The sequence below is a fragment of the Dreissena polymorpha genome, chromosome 1, assembly GCF_020536995.1.
Source record: "Dreissena polymorpha isolate Duluth1 chromosome 1, UMN_Dpol_1.0, whole genome shotgun sequence".
Lineage (NCBI taxonomy): Eukaryota > Metazoa > Mollusca > Bivalvia > Myida > Dreissenidae > Dreissena > Dreissena polymorpha.
Window position 1 is genome coordinate 203,326,939 of NC_068355.1, and position 23,162 is coordinate 203,350,100.

Here is a 23,162-nt window from a genome sequence, read left to right on the forward strand (position 1 = left end):
ATCGCTATACATGAAGTTCTATGAGCCTATATTCAACATTATTAAGCCCATTATTTCACCCGGAAGTGATCATATGGTCCTATACAAACTGCCAAAGTCAATACAGATGTTGTGTTGTAAGAAGTCAGTTCGACATATTATGCTTATCTTTCTGCAACTGGTGTCAATGTTTTGCTATCTTAAGTCTCCTCAAAGTTATATCTGACGGCTCTACGTGAGATTAGAAGATTGTGCGTGTGTGTTTTGTCAATGCAAAATACAAATTGGTGCAGTCTGAAACACGGGCCATGTTCATTTTAAGTGGGTTATCAAAATGTATTAAAATATTTTTAGCTTGTGTGCTTACACTTGAAAATAAATAAGGCAGTTTATATTGATGCTATGTATTTGTGGGTAGGTTCCGGGTCATATACAAATAGCATAAAACCGTGTTAGAAAATGTATAATACAGCCTAAACAGACCTATTTGTTGAACAGTAATAATCCTTGTAATTAGATTTTTTTTAAAGATATTTGTAAGTTGTGGTAGCCGCCCTATTTATTTTCAAGGTTGTTAACTTATTTACTTTTACCTGTATAGCAAGTGTACTATAGACAGTATTAAATCAAATATTAATAGAATTGAATGAGTATAGTTTTAAGTACGTTCCTACTGATTTAACATATTCGTTTAATAACCATTATTAAGCGAGTTATTTCACCAATAGTACAATAAAAAGCATAAATTAAGCAGCATTAGGGTATTTATATACTGAAAGCTTACATCTTGGCATGACAGTGTTTTCCCATACATTTCTCATTTGTTTACTGTTATATTTTACATGTAGTTACATGAACAAACTTAAAAACAATGGAAATCCCACATGATTGATATATACATTTCCAAGACCGTGTTTTAGTATTAATTATGTTAATGGTTCAGACCGTGTTTTAGTATTAATTATGTTAATGGTTCATGGTATGTCGTTGGAATTTCTCTGTGTCGTATAGGCAATTAGTCGCTTGTCTTAGGTAAGAGATAAGCGGGTGTAAGTACTGTTTTTTCGGATACCGCCTCCGGAGTTTCATTATTCCTATGGAGATTTTATACTTTGTATTGTTGTCAATGAATGATATAGTAAATTACGCATGAGATAAAAGTGTGCTGGAGGACTAACAGACGGAATGACAGTCAAAATAAAACAAAATGAGCTCCCCAGGTTCAATAGAGGAAAGTTATATATATATAAGTGACAAGACAATCATTCGGGATTTAATTGGCAAAACATGTCGTTTATTGAGAGTTCAACATCAAACTTAGATTGGGAAATACATATCATCAACATAAACATATTTAATTATTTACATACAACTTGTATATATAGAAATGTTGGACAAAAACAGCATAATCAGTATAATGATGTTTGTCTTAAAAAACACAATTAAAGTACGCAAGATTATAGACAATATAAAACTCAGGGAGCCAGAACATATAAACATGTTAAAATAAATGCAACAGATGTACGGTTACAGCTAAGATACTATTTTAACTTTTAATATTGAAATCCTCTTAACAGTTATCTCACGATTTTGAAGCTATTTACACAATTCAGACAGGGATAAACAATCATGAAGTAATTTAGAAAGACCCTGATCAATATGAGGTACACAAGCAATTGCATGGGGCCTACGGATACTTTCCATAGAGATATTATATTTGCTTATTCAAAATGCTTATTTGGAGAAGATGAACATATAAAGACATGATTTTAAAATTGCATTTCATTCTGTATTTCAAATAAAGACAATACTTATATTGTTACAAAATACTTATATTTGTGTTTGGTAATTAACACATACAAGTTAACTAAGATTGTGTTTTTTTCTATGTAACAATTTGATCAACATTTGTCACACAATCTACACACATCAAGCTATGTTTAGCTATTCAACAACGGAACACACATGTTTCATGCATTCAATAAAAGTAAAATAATAACACCCCCAAGTTTAAGGAAATCTGGTCTTAAAACATTTGCTGAACTTAAACAGTGGGATATTTACAAACAAGAGATGTGTTCGTCAGAAACACAGTATGCCCCCTATTGCGCCGCTTTGATTTTTTTTTTACCTTTGACATTGAAGGATGACCTTGACCTTGAACGTCCACCACTCAAAATGTGCAGCTTCATGAGGACGCCGCTTTGATTTTTTTTTTTACTTTTGACCTTGAAGGATGACCTTGACGGTTGGCCTTGACCTTGAACTCACACCACTCACAATGTGCAGCTTCATGAGAACACCGCTTTGGATTATTTTTTTGACCTTTGACCTTGAAGGATGACCTTGACTAATGACCTTGACCTTGAACCACTCACAATGTGCAGCTTCATAGGAACGCCACTTTGATTATTTTTTTTGACCTTTGACCTTCAAGGATGACCTTGACCTTTTACCACTCAAAAGGTGTAGCTCCATGAGATACACATGGCTGCCAAATATCAAGTTGCTATCTTCAATATTGAACAAGTTATGGCCAATGTTAAAGTTTTGGACGGACGGACAGACGCAATAAATTTGACATTTGACTTTGAAGGATGACCTTGACCTTTCACCACTCAATATGTGCAGCTTCATGAGATGCACATGCATGCCAAATATCAAGTTGCTATCTTCAATATTCAAAAAGTTATGGCCAATGTTTAAGTTTTTTTCGGACAAAAGGACAGACTGACATACTGACGGACAGTTCAACTGCTATATGCCACCCTACCAGGAGCATAAAAATGACCCTAATGAAGGCACTGCACTGACAGCAAGTGTGGGATGGTCAACGTGAAAGGTCAAATGCGCTGTTACAAAACTAAATGAAATGTAAATTTTTTTTATCAGCGTATACACGCACATATATTTATTTAAGTGTTTATTCCAAAAAATCCTTTTAGACTTTAATGTATTTACGTGTTATGTTGAGATGTAAACACAATTATTAATTTACAAAGCAGACATCTTTATTTTTTAAGCAAATGATATTGCTCTCTATTATTACAAATAGAGACAATCGCAATTTTATACAATTGTTAGCATATGACAACACTTTCCCTTACTGTGTAATTGACTATTTTTTTCTGGTACTGTGCATTATTTTAACAGTTTAATATATATATGAGCATTCACACAGGAAATGTTTTTTTACAAAGGTTTTTACAAACTAAGGTAAACAGTTAGTTTATATTATACAAATGGCAACAATACAAGAATAATTTACATTTAAAATACAATTGTTCTACAGTTGCTTTATGTATAAATGGCAAAATATACCTACAGAATATATACAGTGATCAATAAATCTTGATTAAGTTACTCACTTATTAAAGAGGATACGCATAATAAACTATTGTGTCCAAAAACAAAGTTTAACAATTGTGAGCATACACATCTATGATCTAACAACACAAAGTAACAATAATAAGTTTTGACAATTTTCATAAAACTCTTTATTTGTTTTTTTGTTTTTTATAATACTCAGTTTCATTAAAAGCTTTCCCAAACACGCAATAGTCATACTATATTAATTTTACAAACAATATCCATTGAAATCAACAAAGTGGTATTTACAGAATCAATAATTTTAGTTAGATTAAATAATTTTTCCCAGAATGCATTATTATTCCAATGAAATAGTATGCTACTAAACAAGATTCATGATCGAATACCGACCCAAATCAGCAAATTGACTAGTATTGTTTTCGGAAGGATTAAAAGACAGAAAAAGCTGAAGCGTAAAAGTTATAAACCTTCGTGAACAATTCATTAAATTAGCTTATCTATATTACGGGTAAAAACAGACAACTGAAACATATCTTATAATATGAAAATACTCCTTTTTTTTCAATTTTGTCAAAGTTACCAGCATCATTTAAACAGACTTGACAATCTTAGAATATCTTTGATAAAATTGTTTTTCCCATACATTTACCATTATAAGGATCAAAATATGTAGTGAAAAATTCATTATACAGACAAAGACATTGGATATAAATGCAATATGTGTGCTTTAAAAAAAAAATTAACATGCTATTTTTAACCAAAACTTTCAACATAAAGAGACTGACAGCATCATAATTCCCATGAAACATTGGTCAAATAAAAAATAAAATGTAAAATATTGTTTTTCTTTGAAAACAACTTGGCTGTTACACATACAAAATGTGGCTGTTGACATGACTTTCTGGCTTTCCACTTGAATTGTTGTGATGTGTCATTTCGAACTGAACAAGGTCATTCATTTTCACCCGTCATTAAATTCAAAGAGTCAGAGTAAGTGCTGAACAAACCAGGAGGTACGTAAAGACTAGCACATCTAAAAAAGTATTTATCTATGGACTTCTTAGGTTTGACTGGGGTCAATATGGTAACAACTGCTGCAACAGGCTGTGTTTCTGATTGAATGGTTTGATTTCATCAAATGGCATCTGAAAACAAGAAATACTTGTTACTGTAAATGCCAGTATTTCATTTTATTTTTGATACCGATGAAAAAAAACAAGAACAAGCACATGACTTGGTATTTCAAGGTTTTACAACTAATCTGATTTGAATCCATAGAGGAAATGAAGGTCCTGAGACTATTTATAAAATAATAATTGATAATACATATTTATATTGAAGTATAACCATTTTATTACCAAACAATTTGGATTAAGATTTGATGAAGATACATTTTGCGATTGGACTCAAATATCTTTTGAGAAGTAGTAAAAAGGGTTTGCCACCATGCACCCACATTTTACTTTAGTCTCAAAATTCCACTTATGTAAAAGAAAAAGAACCAAAATACAAAAGAAGGCAAGTTCACAGTTTTGCAAATATCTTTGTTTTAATCAAACTAGAAGCAATACTTTTTGAGTTTAGACTTGACATACAAATTCAACAACTGGATGCACGTATGGACGGACACAGGTAAATCTACATGAATCTACACATCTGTTGACTTGGGGGCATGCTAAAAACATTCACACGACTTGAATACTCACCTGAGGTTCGCTCTGCATGATCTTTGCAGACCGAGGGTCCTGCACCATGGATATACCAGAATCTTGAGATGATGAGTGCCACTGGTTCATGTGCTGTTATGATGTTCAAAGACGGAGGGTTCCACACCATAGAGATGCCAGTAACTCGAGATGATGACTGTTGCTGGTGCAAATGCTTCAAGAACAAGCTCAACGCTTTGATATCCGGGATTCTGCAATTAAGTATGTCATGTGTCAATTAAGACAACTATTTTTAAGAATTTACTAGCATTTCATAAAAATTATCAAGTATCAAAATGCGGGTTCAACCCTGGCAACACAATACTCTCTCAAGAAGAGCTTTGACACAGACGTGACGAACTCCCCCACCTGAAGAGCGGATGAAAATAACTTGAAATAGGGAACACCATGCTGAATGTGTAAAACGCACCCATGACCCCGTGACCTAGTTTTTCGCACGGCATGGCCCATGTTCGAACATGACCTAGAGATCATCTAAATAAAACTTCTGCCCAAGTTTTTTGAAGAGGGGATGATAAGTGCTTGAAATGGAGAGCGGAGACCAAACTGAAAGTGTAAAACGCATTAGTGACCCCATGACCTAGTTTTTGGACCAGCATGGTCCATGTTCGATCATGGCCTAGAGATAATCTATATAAAAAGCCTGACCAAGTGTGGTGAAGAGCGGATGATAAGTAATCGAAATAGAGAGCGGACACCAAACTGAATGTGTAAAACGCACTAAGTGACCCCGTGACCTTGTTTTTTGCCCTCATGGCCCATGTTCAAACTTGGCCTAGAGATCATCTAGATACAACTTTTGACCAAGTTTGGTGAAGATTGGATGACAACAACTTGTATTAGAGAGCGGACACTTAATACGGACAGACCGACAAACAGACCGACAAGTACACTCCTGTATACCCCCCTAAACTAAAAGGTACGAACAGCACTGATCCCTCTTTGTAATTCAATGTTAGTTTAAGAACCATATTTACAGTTCATATGGAACATGATTTTGTAAAGAGTGAAAGAGTCAGATATGTTGGTACCTGCTGAGAAATTGTTTGCTGTTGTTGTTGTTGTGGTTTTGAGTTTTAATATAACTCTAGATGTTAAATTTCAAATGCAAATTTGAGGGTTTAGCTTGGAACTATCTTGGAACTTTCTTAACATTTCTTTATAAGATAAAGTAGTTTGCGGCTGAACCCTTAAACTTAGATTAGATAAACTGGTCAATTTATTGAAGAGCAGAAACCCCAGTTTGTATTGGGTTTTACCTATTTGGTATTTGTGAAAGCTTTATTGCATCAAAAGGTTTAGGCTATTAAGACTGGGTCTCCTGAATGCTTTGCACAGTGGCCCCTTTTGCAATGGCAAGGTGACTTACCTATTGAGATGTAGAGTTTGATTTGGTGAACATCGCTCACTTGGCTTGAACTTGTGAGTATAAGGCCTCTGTAAACAGATAGAAAAACCTTAGGGCATCCCAGAAATGTGTCCCTTTAAACAAAATAATTTGATTGCATTCTGAAATGGCATCAGTTATATAAGAAGTAAATCAATGTTGTTTGAGTGAAAACAATATTTAAGAAATAAATTATGTTTGAAGGATCTTGATACAAATGGGATATAAACTAAACACTTGATACACACATAGCCTTCTATATATTGTACACTTGATACAAACATTTTGTGTCCCTCTGGAACCAATATTTATTAAGTTATGTGCAACACTAAAAAGGTGGGACGGACATAAGGATGAAAGTAAGGACGGGGATAATTACAGACAAGGACAGATGTGTACGCATCCCCCCACTGAGCCCTTTCAAGGCAATACAAATGGCGGCTATTATAATTTTTAACACTTACATAAATGATTTGTTTAAGTTAGCAGCCAGGATAGAGTTTTATCAATATTTAACACAACTGTTTAAATTAAAATTTGGAGTGAAACACTGCACATTATAAATGGTTAATTACATGTACATTACCAACCTACCTTATTGACAAAGTAATCTTGGCCCCTGGCCAAGAAAGTATGGAGCCTCAGGTTAAGAGTGGCTCCACCCTGCGAGTAGGACTAGTTGAGCATTGGCCCCAAGGTCACTGGGAGTCTGGGCCCAGCTGACCAGACAGCCTGTTGTTCAGCTTGGTACCGATCTATGATTGCATGGATTCCTATAGGAACAGGCTCTTAAAACAAAATCCAAGAATTTAAATAAATATTGAAAATAAATGAAGAAAATAATTTTAAAATGAGCTGAAGGCTTTTACATAATTATTTTACTAAATTTAAATATAATTTAACAATTCTATTGAAGCAGATTTTTATGCAAGGATAAACTTTTGGTTCAGGGGCTGAATTTTGTTCGAAATTATACAAAACTTAATGCCCTGACCTTCTATGATTAAAATTGATATCAGATCAAGTGCTATTTGCATTTTATTTACTAAGTGTGATCAATTTAAAAGCACATAATTCCCATTTGATGCTTGGAACTTTTCAGGCACATAAAATACTGATGTTAAGTGAAGTATACGAGTCTCATTCTGGGAAAATAGGGCTTAATGTATGTGCAGTCTGCACAGGCTAATCTGAGATGACACTTTAATAGGACTTAATGTATGTGCAGTCTGCACAGGCTAATCTGGGATGACACTTTAATAGGACTTAATGTATGTGCAGTCTGCACAGGCTAATCTGGGATGACACTTTAATAGGACTTAATGTATGTGCAGTCTGCACAGGCTAATCTGGGATGACACTTTAATAGGACTTAATGTATTCGCAGTCTGCACAGGCTAATATGGGATGACACTTTAGCACATACATGAAGCCCCATATCCCAGATCATGTCTCTTATACTAATTGTTGTTCTTGTTGCTGCTTCTGCTGCGACCAGGCCAAAGACAGAGATGAAGCCCCGATGCCAAATCGCCATCCCAAAGCCAGAAATTACTGACAACAACTGTTGTTGAATTGCGTCAACCGCAGACAGCTAATATGGAGTACTGTTCTAATTATTGGAAAGCAACATATCAAGGTCAGTCACATTAACAGACGAGTCATGCAGAGCCTGCTCTCTGTTGGATCAGATTGTTTCAGTTCGAGCGACTCATTCGGAACAATGTGTCGATGCCCAGCTCCGCTGTTGGAAGCGTTGATGTAGCCAACTTGAGTGATGTTTATAAGAGGCTTGCTACATGAAGGCTGACGCAAGACAAACTGAATTTCTTTAATTAGTTGTTTTATTTGTGCCCAAACTGGGTTGGACTTGTCTTGGACTTTCACTTACACAACGTTCGTTTTGTTGTCTAATAATGTTTGCTAAAAAGGAAATGACAAGCAAACCAAACCCTGATTTTTTTAATGACAAATGAATATGCACTGTAACAAATTACTTTACACACCTGTTTTTTAATGCCAAACATTTCATCTAGTATTGATATTTAGGAAATAGCGATTAGAACTCAGAATAGCAATGTATCAATATGTTACGCGCACAAACTTTAAATTGAAATTTTGGTGTTTTAAACCGCGAAACATTCATGGTAAAGCACACTGTGTTGCAAGGTGTGATATTGCAAAGGGCTGAGTTTGAGTTTTGATAACCAACCAAGTCATTACTGTCTTTCTATGTCAGTATGGATGTATCGTGCTCTGGATGTTCACAACCAAGTCATTACTGCCTTTCTTTGTCAGCATTGATGTATCGTGCTCTGGGTGTTCACAACCAAGTCATTACTGCCTTTCTTTGTCAGCGTGGATGTATCGTGCTCTGGGTGTTCACAACCAAGTCATTACTGCCTTTCTTTGCCAACATGGATGTATAATGCTTTAGGTATTCACAACCAAGTCATTACTGCCTTTTTTGTCAGCATGGATGTATCGTGCTCGAGGTGTTTACAGCCAAGTCATTACTGCCTTTCTTTGTCAGCATGGATCTAGCGTGCTCTGGGTTTTCACAACCAAGTCTTTACTGCCTTTCTGTGTCAGCATGGATGTATCGTGCTATGGGTATTCACAACTAAGTCATTACTGCTTTTCTTTGTCAGTAACATTGACAAAAGTCCGTTCTATTATGATATTTTGGTCGCTGAGAGGACAATCTGGGGCAGTCCTTAACCCTACTGTTGTCCTAACTACCAACAGCAGAAGTATCCCACTAAAAAAGCTTACGCTTTTATTGTTCCTTGATTTTTTCCCGTTCAATTTCTGTTTGTCCCATAAAGATTGGAACAAGTTATTGAACTTTTTATTCTTCATGATATTTGTTGTGATGTCTAACAGCAACTACTGACTGTTGGCGTAACCATAACGACTGTTATAACTTTTCGTGTCTGTAACACTCATCCCTCTCAGGCCCACGGGGAACTCTAGCTTAACAAAACTACCCAGGCTTATGTATGGACAACTTGACGTTGGCATTGCGTTTGTTCAGAACAGAATCATGCTCAGAATTTCCTGCAGAACGGAGTTGTTCAACGATGCTGACTTTTTGAGTCAGGAGGTCAAGGGGGAGGAGTTAGAAGTCAGGGGAGGGGAAGGATTGTTCTGAACTGGGGCTCCTGCAGGCGGAACTCGTGCGGATGCTGGGCCAACTTGATATCAATGCTGGTGCTCTGCTGAAAACAACAACAACTTGGAACTTGTAACAAATAGGAACTTGTAACAAATTATATTATAATCTATAACAAACTATGCCTCTTGACAGGTTGTGAAGGTTTTCAACAACATGGATTTCTAATCTGGCATTTTATTGGTTCCTTGTCCTTAATAGCATGAACATAAATACAACAAGGGCTGTTTGTAAAACATGCATGCCCCCCATATGGGCTCTCCGTTGTAGTGAGAGCCATTGTGTGAATATGTTTTTTGTCACTGTGACCTTGACCTTTGACCTGGTGACCTGTAAATCAATAGGGGTCATCTGCCAGTCATGATCAATCTACCTATCAAGTTTCATGATCTTTGGCATATGCGTTCTTGAGTTATCATCCGAAAACCATTTAACTATTTCGGGTCACCGTGACCTCGACCTTTGACCTAGTGACCTCAAAATCCATAGGGGTCATCTGCGAGTCATGATCAATCTACCAATGAAGTTTCATGATCCTATGCGTATGCATTCTTGAGTTATCATCCGGAAACCATTTTACTATTTTGGGTCACCGTGACCTTGACCTTTGACCTAGTGACCTCAAAATCAATAGGGGTCATCTTCGAGTCATGATCAATCTACCCATGAAGTTTCATGATCCTAGGCGTATGTGTTCTTGAGTTATCATTCAAAAACCATTTTACTATTTCGGGTCACCGTGATCTTGACCTTTGACCTCAAAATCAATAGGGGTCATCTGCGAGTCATGATCAATGTACCTATGAAGTTTCATGATCCTAGGCCCAAGCGTTCTTGAGTTATCGTCTGACAACCACCTGGTGGACGGACAGACCGACCGACCGACAGACAGACCGACATGAGCAAAGCAATATACCCCCTCTTCTTCGAAGGGGGGCATAATTAAGTCATTTTGTATTACTAGAAATGGCGCGGCAGAGGCCGACGCGTATCCCCACGCCGAATGTTTGACCTAGGTGTGCCCCAGGGTTGGTAATGGGGCCATGCATAGCTGAGATTGACCGTATTGTCATAAGAGAAGTTCATCATCAATTAGAAGTGAATTGGTGTAGAAATGAAGAAGTTATAGTAAAAGGCAATTTTGGGTGGGTGTGACATATGTGGGCAGGGCGCCCCAGGGTTGGTAATTGTGCCATAGTTGAGATTGACCGTATTGTCATAAGAGAAGTTCAGTATCAATTTGAAGTGAATCGGTGTAGAAATGAAGAAATTATAGTAAAAGGCAATTTTGGGCGGGTGTGGTCTATGTGGGCGGGGCCCCAGGGTTGGTAATGGGGTCATGCATAGTTGAGATTGACCGTATTGTCATAAGAGAGGTTCAGTATCAATTTGAAGTGAATCGGTGTAGAAATGAAGAAATTATAGTAAAAGGCAATTTTGGGTGGGTGTGGTCTATGTGGGCGGGGCGCCCCAGGGTTGGTAATGGGGCCATGCATAGTTGAGATTGACTGTATTGTCATAAGAGAAGTTCAATATCAATTTGAAGTGAATCGGTGTAGAAATGAAGAAATTATAGTAAAGGCAATTTTGGGTGGGTGTGGTCTATGTGGGTGGGGCCCCAGGGTTGGTTATGGGGCCATGCATAGTTGAGATTGACCCTAATGTCATAAGAGAAGTTCAGTATCAATTTGAAGTGAATCCGTGTAGAAATGAAAAAATTATAGTAAAGGCATTTTTTTGGTGGGTGTGGCCTATGTGGGCGGGGCGCCCCAGGGTTGGGATTGGGGCCATGCATAGTTGAGATTGACCCTAATGTCATAACAAAAGTTCAGTATCAATTTGAAGTGAATCCGTGTAGAAATGAAAAAATTATAGTAAATGGAAATTTTTGGTGGGTGTGGCCTATGTGGGCGGGGCGCCCCAGGGTTGGGAATGGGGCCATGCATGGTTGAGATTGACCGTATTGTCATAAGAGAGGTCCAGTATCAATTTGAAGTGAATCGGTGTAGAAATAAAGAAGTAAATGTAAAATAACCTAAAAAAATGAGTGATAATTTCTGACGCGGCCCCACCCCAACCGCTATAACTTTTGACCCAGGGGTCAGATCAAAATTCCAAATAGTGCAGGGTCGCACATATCCTCATAGCTACCATGTGTGTAAGTTTCAAGGTTCTAGTGCTTTTAGTGTAGGAGGAGATAGTGGCCAGGACGGACGGACGGACGGACAGACGGACGGACGGCGGAGATAACCACAATATCCCCACCTTTTTTTCAAAAAGCGTGGGGATAAAAACAAGAAAAGTGTTGGCTAATGCTATTCTTATCTGTACATTTGTATCTATTATCTTTACTCCATTTCCAGAAATGTATTTTCATAAACCAATATGCGGATCACTAATGTTAGAAAGTGTCGTCCCAGTAGTAAATAGTTAACAATTACATAAATGATTTGTTTTAGTTAGCAGTAACAATAGAGTTTTATTAATATTAAACACACACAAACTATTTTCATTGACATTTTGAGTAAAACACTACACATTATACATGGTAAATTACATTACCAACATACCTTATTGACGAGGTAGTTTTGGCCCCTGGCCAAGAAAGTATGGAGCCCCGGATTCAGAGTGGCTTCATCCTGTGGGTAGTACTATTTGAACATTTGTCCAAAGGTCCTGGACCAGGAGGAACAGGCTCTTAAAACAAAATGCAGGAATTAAATTAAATATTGAAAATAAATGAAGAAAATAATTTTTTAATGTGCTGAATGCATTTAAATATTTTTTTGCTCAAATTAAAGAGATAGAGGATATTTGTTGGATGCGCCACTCGTGAAAATATTATTTTCTATGATCACTCGTGAATTAAAATCGATAATCCACTGAATCCAACAAATTTTCTTTTTATTTTATGCTTTTTTTCACAGTTTATATACATTGTTATAGTGTTCAACTAAAGAATTTCGCTGGGAAAATGACGTCATTTCGTCAAAAAAATGACGTCATTTCACAGTAAACAATGAAAATTATCGATAATTCTCACTGATAATTTTCACTGTTTGAAACAGTGAAATTATCAGTTTTAATTCACTGATATTTCTCTATAAACCACCGGAAAGCATTAAATAAAATTCAACAATTCGATTTAAGCAGATATTTTAATTATGCAAGGAGAAACTTTTGGTTCAGGGTTTAAATTTTGGCCCAAAAATAGACAAAACTATATTCTGACCTTCTATGACTAAAACTGATATCAGATCAACTTTTATTTATTATTTATTAGTGCTGCAACAATACGCCAAAAACCGTATTGCAATATATTGTCAGTTCAAAAACCCGTATTGCAATATATCGCAATATATTGCTAACTTGTACCAAAATTATAACTTGCCAATTACCCAATAATCCCATAAATTCCACTTTTAAAGCAAATTCTGGTAAATATTTACTATAAATGTGCTCAAGAATAATAAGAAACACAAACATTTGCAAATTTTCTTAAGTATCAAATACATTTTTGCAATTGTTACTATTTAAAGATGTGATGAAATAACGTCCAACCGGGGCGTTTTTCCCGCTGAACACGCGTAATTCAGCTGACGTGATGTTCCCGTTTTTATACAACACAAAATACACCCATACTTTCCATGCGACGTTCTACATGTCTGTATAATTTTTCGCGCGCTTTTTATTGAGACAAAGGATAAAGCACTTTTTATTTGACGCTATAATTTTTTATTGTCGCGTTAGCATTCAAATTTGGAAGCGTGTTTCCGAAATTCGGATTACAAATAATGCTCAAATCAGAATCGAACGAAACATTTACAGCTGTGCGCAATTAATTCAACGATAATCTGTTCAAAAGCATCGAATGAATGCTCCCATGTAACAATGCTACTCCGTATAATACACTTTTTAGAATGCTTTTTTTACATAAAAAATAATTTACACTGCTTTGTTTTGTTTACCTTTTTATCATTATTTCGGATGGCTTTTCTGGACGAAATGTGAATGAATTTTTGTAAAATTTTCGTACCGGTATGATGAAAATCATATCGCAATACAATATGCGGATTGCGTATTGCGATATATACCGATATACCGGTATATTGTTGCAGCCCTATTATTTATTTTCCAAGTTTGATCAATTTAAAAACGAATAATTCACATTTGATGTTAGGAGCTTTTCTTCAATCAGGCAGAAAAAGGACTGATGTTAAGTCAACTATATGAGCCTCATTCTATGAAAATAGGACTTGATGTATGTGCAATCTGCACAGGATATTCTGGGATGACACTTTAATAGGACTTAATGTATGTGCAATCTGCACAGGATATTCTGGGATGACACTTTAAGCACATACATGAAGCCCCGTATCCCAGAGCACCACTCAGATACTACTTGTTGTTCTTATTGCTGCTGCTGCTGCATTGACCAGGCCATAGACAGAGATGGAGCGAGTCCCGACGCCAAAGTTGCCACCTCAAACCTGGGAATTCTTAACAACAACTGTTGTTAAATGGTATCAATCGCATACTGGCATAAGGTTCACATTATTCGAGAGCAACTTATCGAGGTCAGTCGCAATAAGGGACAAGTCACGCAACGCCTGCTCTATCTGTTGGATCAGATTGTTTCTGTGTAAGCGACTCGTCTAGAACAATTTGTCGATTTCCAGCATTGAATTGTTGCTAAGCAACATCGATGCTGGGATGGAAGTTGAACTCGTCAAGGCTCCGCTGTAAGAAGTGTTGATGTGGCCAACATGGGAGAAGATGTTTGGGGGCTTGTTACTCTGACGCAAGACGTTTTTGTGCTGAATTACTTACAGTGATTTTTTTTGCTTTAATTTGTTACAGCCTGTGCCTTTTGAATTGGGAAAATTAGCGCGATAAACCGTGAAATTGGGAAAAATAGCGCGATAAACCATAAAATTGGAAAAAATGAAGCATTATAAATAGGATTATAAGTAACAGAAGTGATATTGTTTTTAAGTGCATGTTCAGGGAGTTTTCTAGAAAAGGAGTCTGGTCAAATTGTTTTTTTTTTAATCAATAAAAGTGGCAAGTTTGGGAATGATTTATGGACAAAAATGACTAAATTCAAGTTATATATTTTGTAAGATGTTTAAAAAATTAAGTTGAGACCTAAATTTTAAGAAATTATAATTAAGTTATATGAGACTTCTTTCTAAAAAAAAAAATAAAAAAATAAGAACTCAGAATAGCGTTGTATCAATAAGTTATGCCCCAAAAACTTAATATTGAAAATTTTGGGTTTTAAACCGTGAAAAATACATAGTAAAGTACAGTTCATAGCAATGTGTAATACTTTTTTTTTTACAAGGGATGTGTTTGTCAGATACACAATGCCCCTACTGCGCCGCTTTGATTATATATTTTTGTTCTTGATTATACCCCTTTACAAATATTACTTCCCTTGAAAAAATGATATGTACCTGACAAATGATAAATATAAATTATCTCCCTTTTAAGCGTGTTACTTCCATTTTATTTGTCTGTTTTTACCTTTTATCTTCAGGATGACTTTGACCTTTCACCACTTAAATTTTGCAACTCCATGAGATACACATGCATGCCAAATATCAAATTGTGATTTTTAATAATGCAAAAGTTATGGCCTATGTTAACGTTTTCAGACGAACGGACTGACAGACAGTTCAACTGCTATTTTGCCACCCTACCGGGGGCATTAAAATAAATATAAAAAAACAGGCATGACTTCAGTAATTTTAAGTGCGAGACTTTCCCCATAAATAGTTTTGACTAAAACAACTTTTATTGTGAAACTTTACAACTTTAAATGTGAGAATTAACAACTTAAAATGTAAGACTACATTATTTTAGATGTGATACTCGGCAACTTTGACTGTAAAACAAGGGACAAAATTGTCACAAAACCAGGTTTTCATTGTGAAAAAAAAATCTGATAAAGGGAGAAAACTCAAACTGAACTTTTGAAATGACCAAAAAAAATTAACCCCCTTTGAAAGTTTTTTTTTTTTTTTTAAATCTATTTTTAGTCGTGGCGACCTTGACATTGGAGATATTGACGTGATTCTTTCGTGGGACACACCGTCCCATGATGGTGAACAAATGTGCCAAATGATTTTAAAATCTCACAATGAATGACATAGTTATGGCCAGGACAAGCTCATTTATGGCCATTTTTGACCTTTGAACTCAAAGTGTGACCTTGACCTTGGAGATATCGACGTAATTATTTCGCGCGACACACCGTCCAATGATGGTGAACAAATGTGCCAAATGATTTTAAAATCTGACGATGAACGACATAGTTATGGCTCGGACAAGCTCATTTATGGCCATTTTTGACCTTTGAACTCAAAGTGTGACCTTGACCTTGGAGATATCGACGTAATTATTTCGCGCGACACACCGTCCAATGATGGTGAACAAATGTGCCAAATGATTTTAAAATCTGACAATGAACGACATAGTTATGGCCCGGACAAGCTTATTCCGCCAGCCCGCCAGCCAGCCAGCCAGCCCGCCTGCATTCGCCAATCTAATAACCAGTTTTTTCCTTCGGAAAACCTGGTTAACAATAAACTTTTAACATGACACTAAACAACTTAAAATATGAGACTGTACACATTTAAATGTGCACAACTTATTACGCAAGATACTAGTTGATGTCTACATTTTATGCCATTGTTTTTGTAAGACAGACCTTAGATGTAAAGTTTAGTCACTGGCGTTGAAAGTGTGTGCATAAAGATATGAAAGCAGTATAGTGATTTTGTCTTTGCAAACATCCGGTTTCTAATTAAGATAAAAATCATAATCAGTTATACGTGAACACAAATACTTAACAATTAAGAATTTTTGATTTGTACTAAGTTTCAACTTATGCAGCTTAATAAGGCAAGTAACTCATTGTTCCAACCTATCAAACACTTTTAATATGGCAAATATTGCATTGTAAATTTTAACCAATAAATATTTATAATAAACATTATAGACTTTTTGAGGAATGGAGCTGAATTATGGCCCAATCTTTGACAAAGTTACTAACACTGTAATGTCTCACCTGAAGCTCAGAAGCTGAGCTGATATGCTGGCCTTGCGGATATTGTTAAGGGCCGAGTTTGAGTTCTGATTAACTTCGGGTTGAGAGTCGAATGGCGTACTGGACCATACAACAAAACTGGTGTCATGTTTCAAAGCCTTCTTTAGTCTCAATTCAATGCGACGCCCTCTCAATAATGGGCGGAATTCACGTCTGATGCGCACCACATGAATAAATGGTGCACTGAGGACAGTCCGTAACGCTACTACTGTCCTAACTATCTACAGCAGATATACTTCCCAATATATTGTTTCGATTGTTCCTTGATTTGCTCCCGTTCCTCGCTGAATAAAAAGCTGTCTTATAAAGAATTAAACAAATTATTCAACGTTTAATTCTTCGTGATGTCCACAGCGAGAACTAACTGTTAGCGTTAACTGTTAGCGTTACCATAAGTACTGCTATAACGTCTCTCTTCTGTAACACTCATCCCACTCGGGCACTAGAGCTAAACAAAACTACTCGGGCTTGCTTGGGGAAACCTCGACACAGACATTTTGGTTGTTCATAACAGCGCGTGAAAACTTGACGTGCTGAGGATTTATTGCAGAACAGACTTGTGTAACGATGCTGACCCTTTGAGGCCGGAGGTCCAGTGGGAGGAGCTAGGGATCAGGGAAGGCAAAGGATCATTTAGTGTTGGGGCTCCTGCAGGCCGGACTGGTGCTGTTGCTTGGCCAACTGGATATCAATGCTGGTGCTCACCTGAAAACAACAACACTAGAGTGGGGGATATGAACTTGTAACACATTTTTATATTACAATGTATAATACACTACATATATGCCTCTTGATTGGATGTGAAAGTTTTCAACAGCAAAACATAATTATCTGAATTACTAATTTGGAATTTAATTGGTGCATTGTCCTAAATAGCAATTAATGAAAATTAATGCAATTAAACCATTTCATATTAAAACATTAAAAGTGTTGGCTAATGCTTTAATAACCTGTAAATTCATAATTATTATTCTTACTATAACTTTCAGTGTAATTTATAAGCCAAATTGCCGCTAATCAATATTAGAAGCTTTCGTCCCAGATTAGCATGTGAAATCCACATAAGCAAATCAGGGAGGACACTTTCTGACGATACTGGATGTTCACAAAAGAAGATACTTATTTTCAACAAAACATACCTTTAAAGAGGTAATTGTTGTCCCTAAGTAGCCTGTGCAGACTGCACAGGCTAATCTGGGACTACAATCTAAGCACATGCATTAAGCCCTATTATTTCACAGCGTGGCTCATTGATGTTTTTAGCCAGTTTTTCCTGCATAACAACAAAAACAAAAGGAAAATCATCTTGATGCAATCCGCTAAAGAACTTCCAAGATTTGGCTCCGTACGAATGGATGGACGAAAAGACAGACGGACGGACGGACAACGCCAAAACAATATCCCTCCACCTATGGCGGGGGATAATAATAAATGGTAGGCAACAACTTCATATTTATGTATTCCCAAAGTAACAAAAACACACACACCATTTTTACCATGCCTTTACAGGTCTTTGGTGTTAAACTCTGTTTAAATTCACACTAGACAACAATTCCAAAGTAAACCATCATGTCATAAAAGTTGTAAGACATATTACAAATTAATAAATATGAAACAATTTAATGGCAACAACTCACTGCTGGTACATATTGGCAGTTCTCTCCCTTGTTAGTGTAAGCTAAATTTATTAAAGGCCACAATATACTTAATGATTTCCCTATATAATTCAATGTAAACGCGACAACTTAAAGAGAAAACAAGGGACAAAATAGTCACAAAACCAGGTTTTCATTGTGAAAAAAAAATCTGATAAAGGGAGAAAACTCAAACTGAACTTTTGAAATGACCAAAAAAAATTAACCCCCTTTGTAAGTTTTTTTTTTTTTTTAAATCTATTTTTAGTCATGGCGACCTTGACATTGGAGATATTGACGTGATTCTTTCGTGGGACACACCGTCCCATGATGGTGAACAAATGTGCCAAATGATTTTAAAATCTCACAATGAATGACATAGTTATGGCCAGGACAAGCTCATTTATGGCCATTTTTGACCTTTGAACTCAAAGTGTGACCTTGACCTTGGAGATATCGACGTAATTATTTCGCGCGACACACCGTCCAATGATGGTGAACAAATGTGCCAAATGATTTTAAAATCTGACGATGAACGACATAGTTATGGCTCGGACAAGCTCATTTATGGCCATTTTTGACCTTTGAACTCAAAGTGTGACCTTGACCTTGGAGATATCGACGTATTTATTTCGCGCGACACACCGTCCAATGATGGTGAACAAATGTGCCAAATGATTTTAAAATCTGACAATGAACGACATAGTTATGGCCCGGACATGCTTATTCCGCCAGCCCGCCAGCCCGCCAGCCAGCCCGCCCGCATTCGCCAATCTAATAACCAGTTTTTTCCTTCGGAAAACCTGGTTAATAAATGCAACATTTTGAACATAGGGACCACCATAACGATACTTTTTCTGAAAGTTCATTCTAAGCTGAATCGATTTAAGCAATAAAAAAGATATGTCATGTTAAACTAAACATTTACTTTACTCAAATCAAACTCTACTTCTTTTGCGCCTTAAATTTTGCGGCCATTTTCTAGTGCAATGTAACTGTTTTCAGGTCAAACTTGTACTTTAGTCTCTAACTTTATCATATGTCAGGGATTAAATACTGAGCACCTTTTCTTTCCCTTCCAATATATCCAAGAGATAAAGTCAGAACACCAGTCTAAAGTGTAAAACATGGCTTCGAGTAAAATATGATTTTTTTAGTCAGTACAGCCCTACATGAAAAGATTATTTAGTATAATGTAACCTATAAGACAACCTGAACTGTTTAAAACGCAAAAAATATGCACTTCCTTATCATTTTTCATCTATCCTCAATGTGCATGCCAAGCTTCAGATTGATCCTTTACGTAAAAATGTTTGAACAATTAAAATTATTATAATAATGCCTGATAAGACATATGGCTTCCATTGTCGGTGCTTAAATTTATAAAGGGCTTTCAAGAGCAAATAATATTAACTTATATAACAGAATACAGTAAATATACTGTAAACTTCTTTTATGCTATATCGAATAATAAATATAATATTATTAAAACGTGTTTGGGCTTCTTTCAGTGCAAATTTGTGAGTTTAGATGTGCTCAATACGAGATTCTGTACTTTTTATTATCCCCTGCCATAGGCGGAGGGATATTGTTTTGCGCTGTCTGTCAGTCCTTCCGTCCGTCCGTCTTTCCGTCCGTCCGCCCGTCTGTCCGGAGCCATATCTTGTAAGTGCTTTGGCGGATTTCATTGAAACTTGGTATGAGTATGCATATGGATAAGAGGATGATCCACGCCAAATGGCATTGTACACCATCAGTTAATATTAGAGTTATGGCCCTTTATATCTTGAAAATGCTTTTTGTGTGTCCGGAGCCATATTTTTGAAGTGCTTTGGCCGATTTTATTGAAATATGAAATGAGAATATATATGGATAAGAGGATGATGCACGCCAAATGGCAATGTACACCATCTGTTCATAACGGAGTTTTGGCCCTTTGTATCTTGAAACATTGTTGTTTTGAGTGTCAAATATAATACTTTTGTGTCCAGAAGCATATTGGCGCGTGCTATCAATTCAACGAATTTGCTTGTTTTAATTATTTTCCCATACAAATTTTCCAATTTAATTATTTTTCTTTACACTTTTCCATACTCGTTAATTCCATGAAACAAAACGCATTTATTCCATGAAACTAACAAGAACGCATAATATCCTGTGAAAAAATGGTGGTTTTATGTAAATCATGCTCCTTTGTGACGGGGCCTGTTTTGACTAAAAAAAACAACACTGTATACTCAATGAAAACTTAACACCTCCTCGCAATAAGACTCTATACGGCATTAGATGGAATAGATTCCAATCAAATAGGCTTAATTAAATATCTTACAGCTTTACAAAAACTCAAGGCCTGCATGGGGATGACAGAAATTATTGCCGTGTTGTGTTTCTGAGGTGTCTGTATCGGTAAGTTATAAAGCATCGAGCTGGAAAAGGGTTTGAGTTATTGATCATCAAGTAAAATAAGTTGTACTGAAAACACGATATACACAAGAATAGACGCCATTTTACCTTCTGTGAAATCATATCATATCATTCTCGTACACTTCACTTATTTATACACTGCAAAAACACTATTATTCGCGGGACATTATTTTTTATTGATTTTAAGGGTTAAACGATCCACAAATTAAATACAAACACACTGGAAAATAACTTACACAAATTCCATATTTATTGTTTCCAAACTGAGAAAGTCATGCATTAACTACCACGTCCATGAAAGTCTTTTTTTAACCACGAAATAACATGCGGACGAATATATATGATTTTACAATAAACAAACAATTTAAAAGGATATTTTACCTTATGTAAATTCATACCATTCTTTGCCACCTCATCTTAATAAACAGGAAATACACAAGCAGTACTTTTCCTTGAGTATTCATGGGTCTGTTTAACGGACCCATACCCAAAGCGTGTTATATGCTGTTCCTTATGAAAATTATATCTAAATTATGTTTCAATTAGATCTAACAAAGTTTATAACTATTATAATAGGATTTTATTCCTATAATTTGAAGTATAATTAAAACTTATATTAAATGTGTTTTTCCCAAATTAATGGACTTTTAGCACAAAACAAATTCAAAATCCCAAAATTGCATTTTTTCCCAAAGTGGCCAAGAAAAGGCCTGACAAAGCGTCTCTTTTACCTTCTGCGTCATGCTTGTCCCCCACATCCTCAGCATCGTTGTCCCGACCCAGCAGCAACTAAAGCAGCAGAATAGCTTGATGTATTTCTTGTATGTATATTTAGGACTCACGCACACTGATATAAATTTAATAACAATCAATAAGACATGTTCAACATCATAAAATATGGCAAATTAATAAATCTCACATCAAGTGTAACCTTTCTGTAAACGTTGCGTAAAATATCAATATATACTCCTCCAAAGATAACTTAAACAATTTCATATTTTATTAAAAAAGTATTCATCCATATACATTTCTTACATGGCATGGTGTTTATAGAAATGAAAGTCTAAAAATAGCCTCAGTTGCTATGTACATGTGCATATATGTACAAATATTACATGTTCAGTTCAAATGCTTTGTTTTTTCATGCAAATTTTACAAGATCTAAATTTTAGGACCATAATGACACAAACGTTGTGACAACATAACATAATATGCATTACATCTAATGTTCCAACAAAAACCCTCACATTGTATAATCAGATAACAATATGTGCACATAAATTATTTGTATCTTTAACTACACAAACAATGTTGTATTGTAACATCACACACTACTATGTTCGTATGCTAAACAACACATTGTCATTGAAATACTAATCACTAATTACAACAACTAATACATACATGTACACACTATTCCACTCTGAACACCAGGATGTTGTCCTCCAACTGTCCCACAATGATGGATGATGTGGTGCTGCTGTAGCAGACTGACCATGGCCCCCACACTCCATCCTCCTCAGTAGCCAGCGCAGCCAGCTCACTCTCTCCCTCCCAGCCCACCTGTAGTACAGTGTGGGACCAGCATCCACAGACCAGCACCTGGCCTGCAGGGGTCACATGTAGACCATATGGGCGCACTAGTGCTGGGTCTGTGTATGTAGCCAGGAGTGTGCCATCCCTGGCCAGGGTGAGAAGCTTGTCATGGGACCAGCTGGTGATGTACAGCCTGTCTCCTGTGGGACTCACAGCACACTTGTATACTGCAAAACAGAGTACCAGGGGTAACATCAAGATATTGAATTACTGTCAATGTTAAATAATCTTATTAAACATACTGCAGTGATATTGTATAACGCATATGTTGCTATAAAGAGGCCTTTACACATCTAAAATATATGCATACATTTCAATGATTCAATAGTTAAGTGTGACATTAAACTTCAGTAGCAGAAGTATTGTGTTAACGTTTTGACATGTTGAAGTGCGACTGGTGAGTTAGATATGAATTGAAGCAAAACAATTACACAGATGGAAACAATTACACATACTGAAACAATTGCACAGTTCTATCAACAGGTAAACATAGTGTTCATGTACAATCATTTAACAACCACAAAATTAAGACAGGGTCAGAAAGTGTCTCTTTCCCAGGAACTCAGTTTCTATTTATAGACATGCCATGTAGTGACAGTCAAAGTACTTCATTACTCATGTTTATAAATCAATATTTCTGAATCTTGTTTTGGCTACAATGTACTGTAGTATTCAAGGGCACATATGAATTATAGAACAAATAGTTTATAATACATCAGCAGGTTTTCTGCTATTACATCTGAATTTTATTTTATTATCATCTCACAAAGTATGTAACTATAATTTATATTATTAT

General features: G+C 36.1%; 1 protein-coding gene across 6 annotated transcripts in view; it reads right to left on the reverse strand.

The window, feature by feature from the left end:
• Positions 1 to 1,237: 1,237 nt before the first annotated feature.
• Positions 1,238 to 23,162, reverse strand: part of LOC127864681 (uncharacterized) — a 79,759-nt gene continuing 57,834 nt past the window's right edge. For 2 of the 6 annotated variants that reach the window (XM_052404557.1, XM_052404556.1), the window contains 8 exons: positions 22,175 to 22,533; positions 21,502 to 21,559; positions 16,674 to 17,417; positions 12,169 to 12,295; positions 7,018 to 9,644; positions 6,406 to 6,473; positions 5,016 to 5,227; positions 4,392 to 4,454 (listed from right to left, as the gene is read on the reverse strand). In XM_052404557.1, the coding sequence (XP_052260517.1) occupies positions 22,184 to 22,533 (350 nt within the window). In that variant the 3' untranslated portion in view covers positions 4,392 to 4,454; positions 5,016 to 5,227; positions 6,406 to 6,473; ... (3 more) ...; positions 21,502 to 21,559; positions 22,175 to 22,183. Of the gene's footprint in view, positions 2,582 to 2,722; positions 4,455 to 5,015; positions 5,228 to 6,405; positions 6,474 to 7,017; positions 9,645 to 12,168; positions 12,296 to 16,673; positions 17,418 to 21,501; positions 21,560 to 22,174; positions 22,534 to 23,162 lie in introns of those variants that run through there. The other 4 variants (XM_052404555.1, XM_052404554.1, XM_052404553.1 and 1 more) reach the window with 4 other exon arrangements.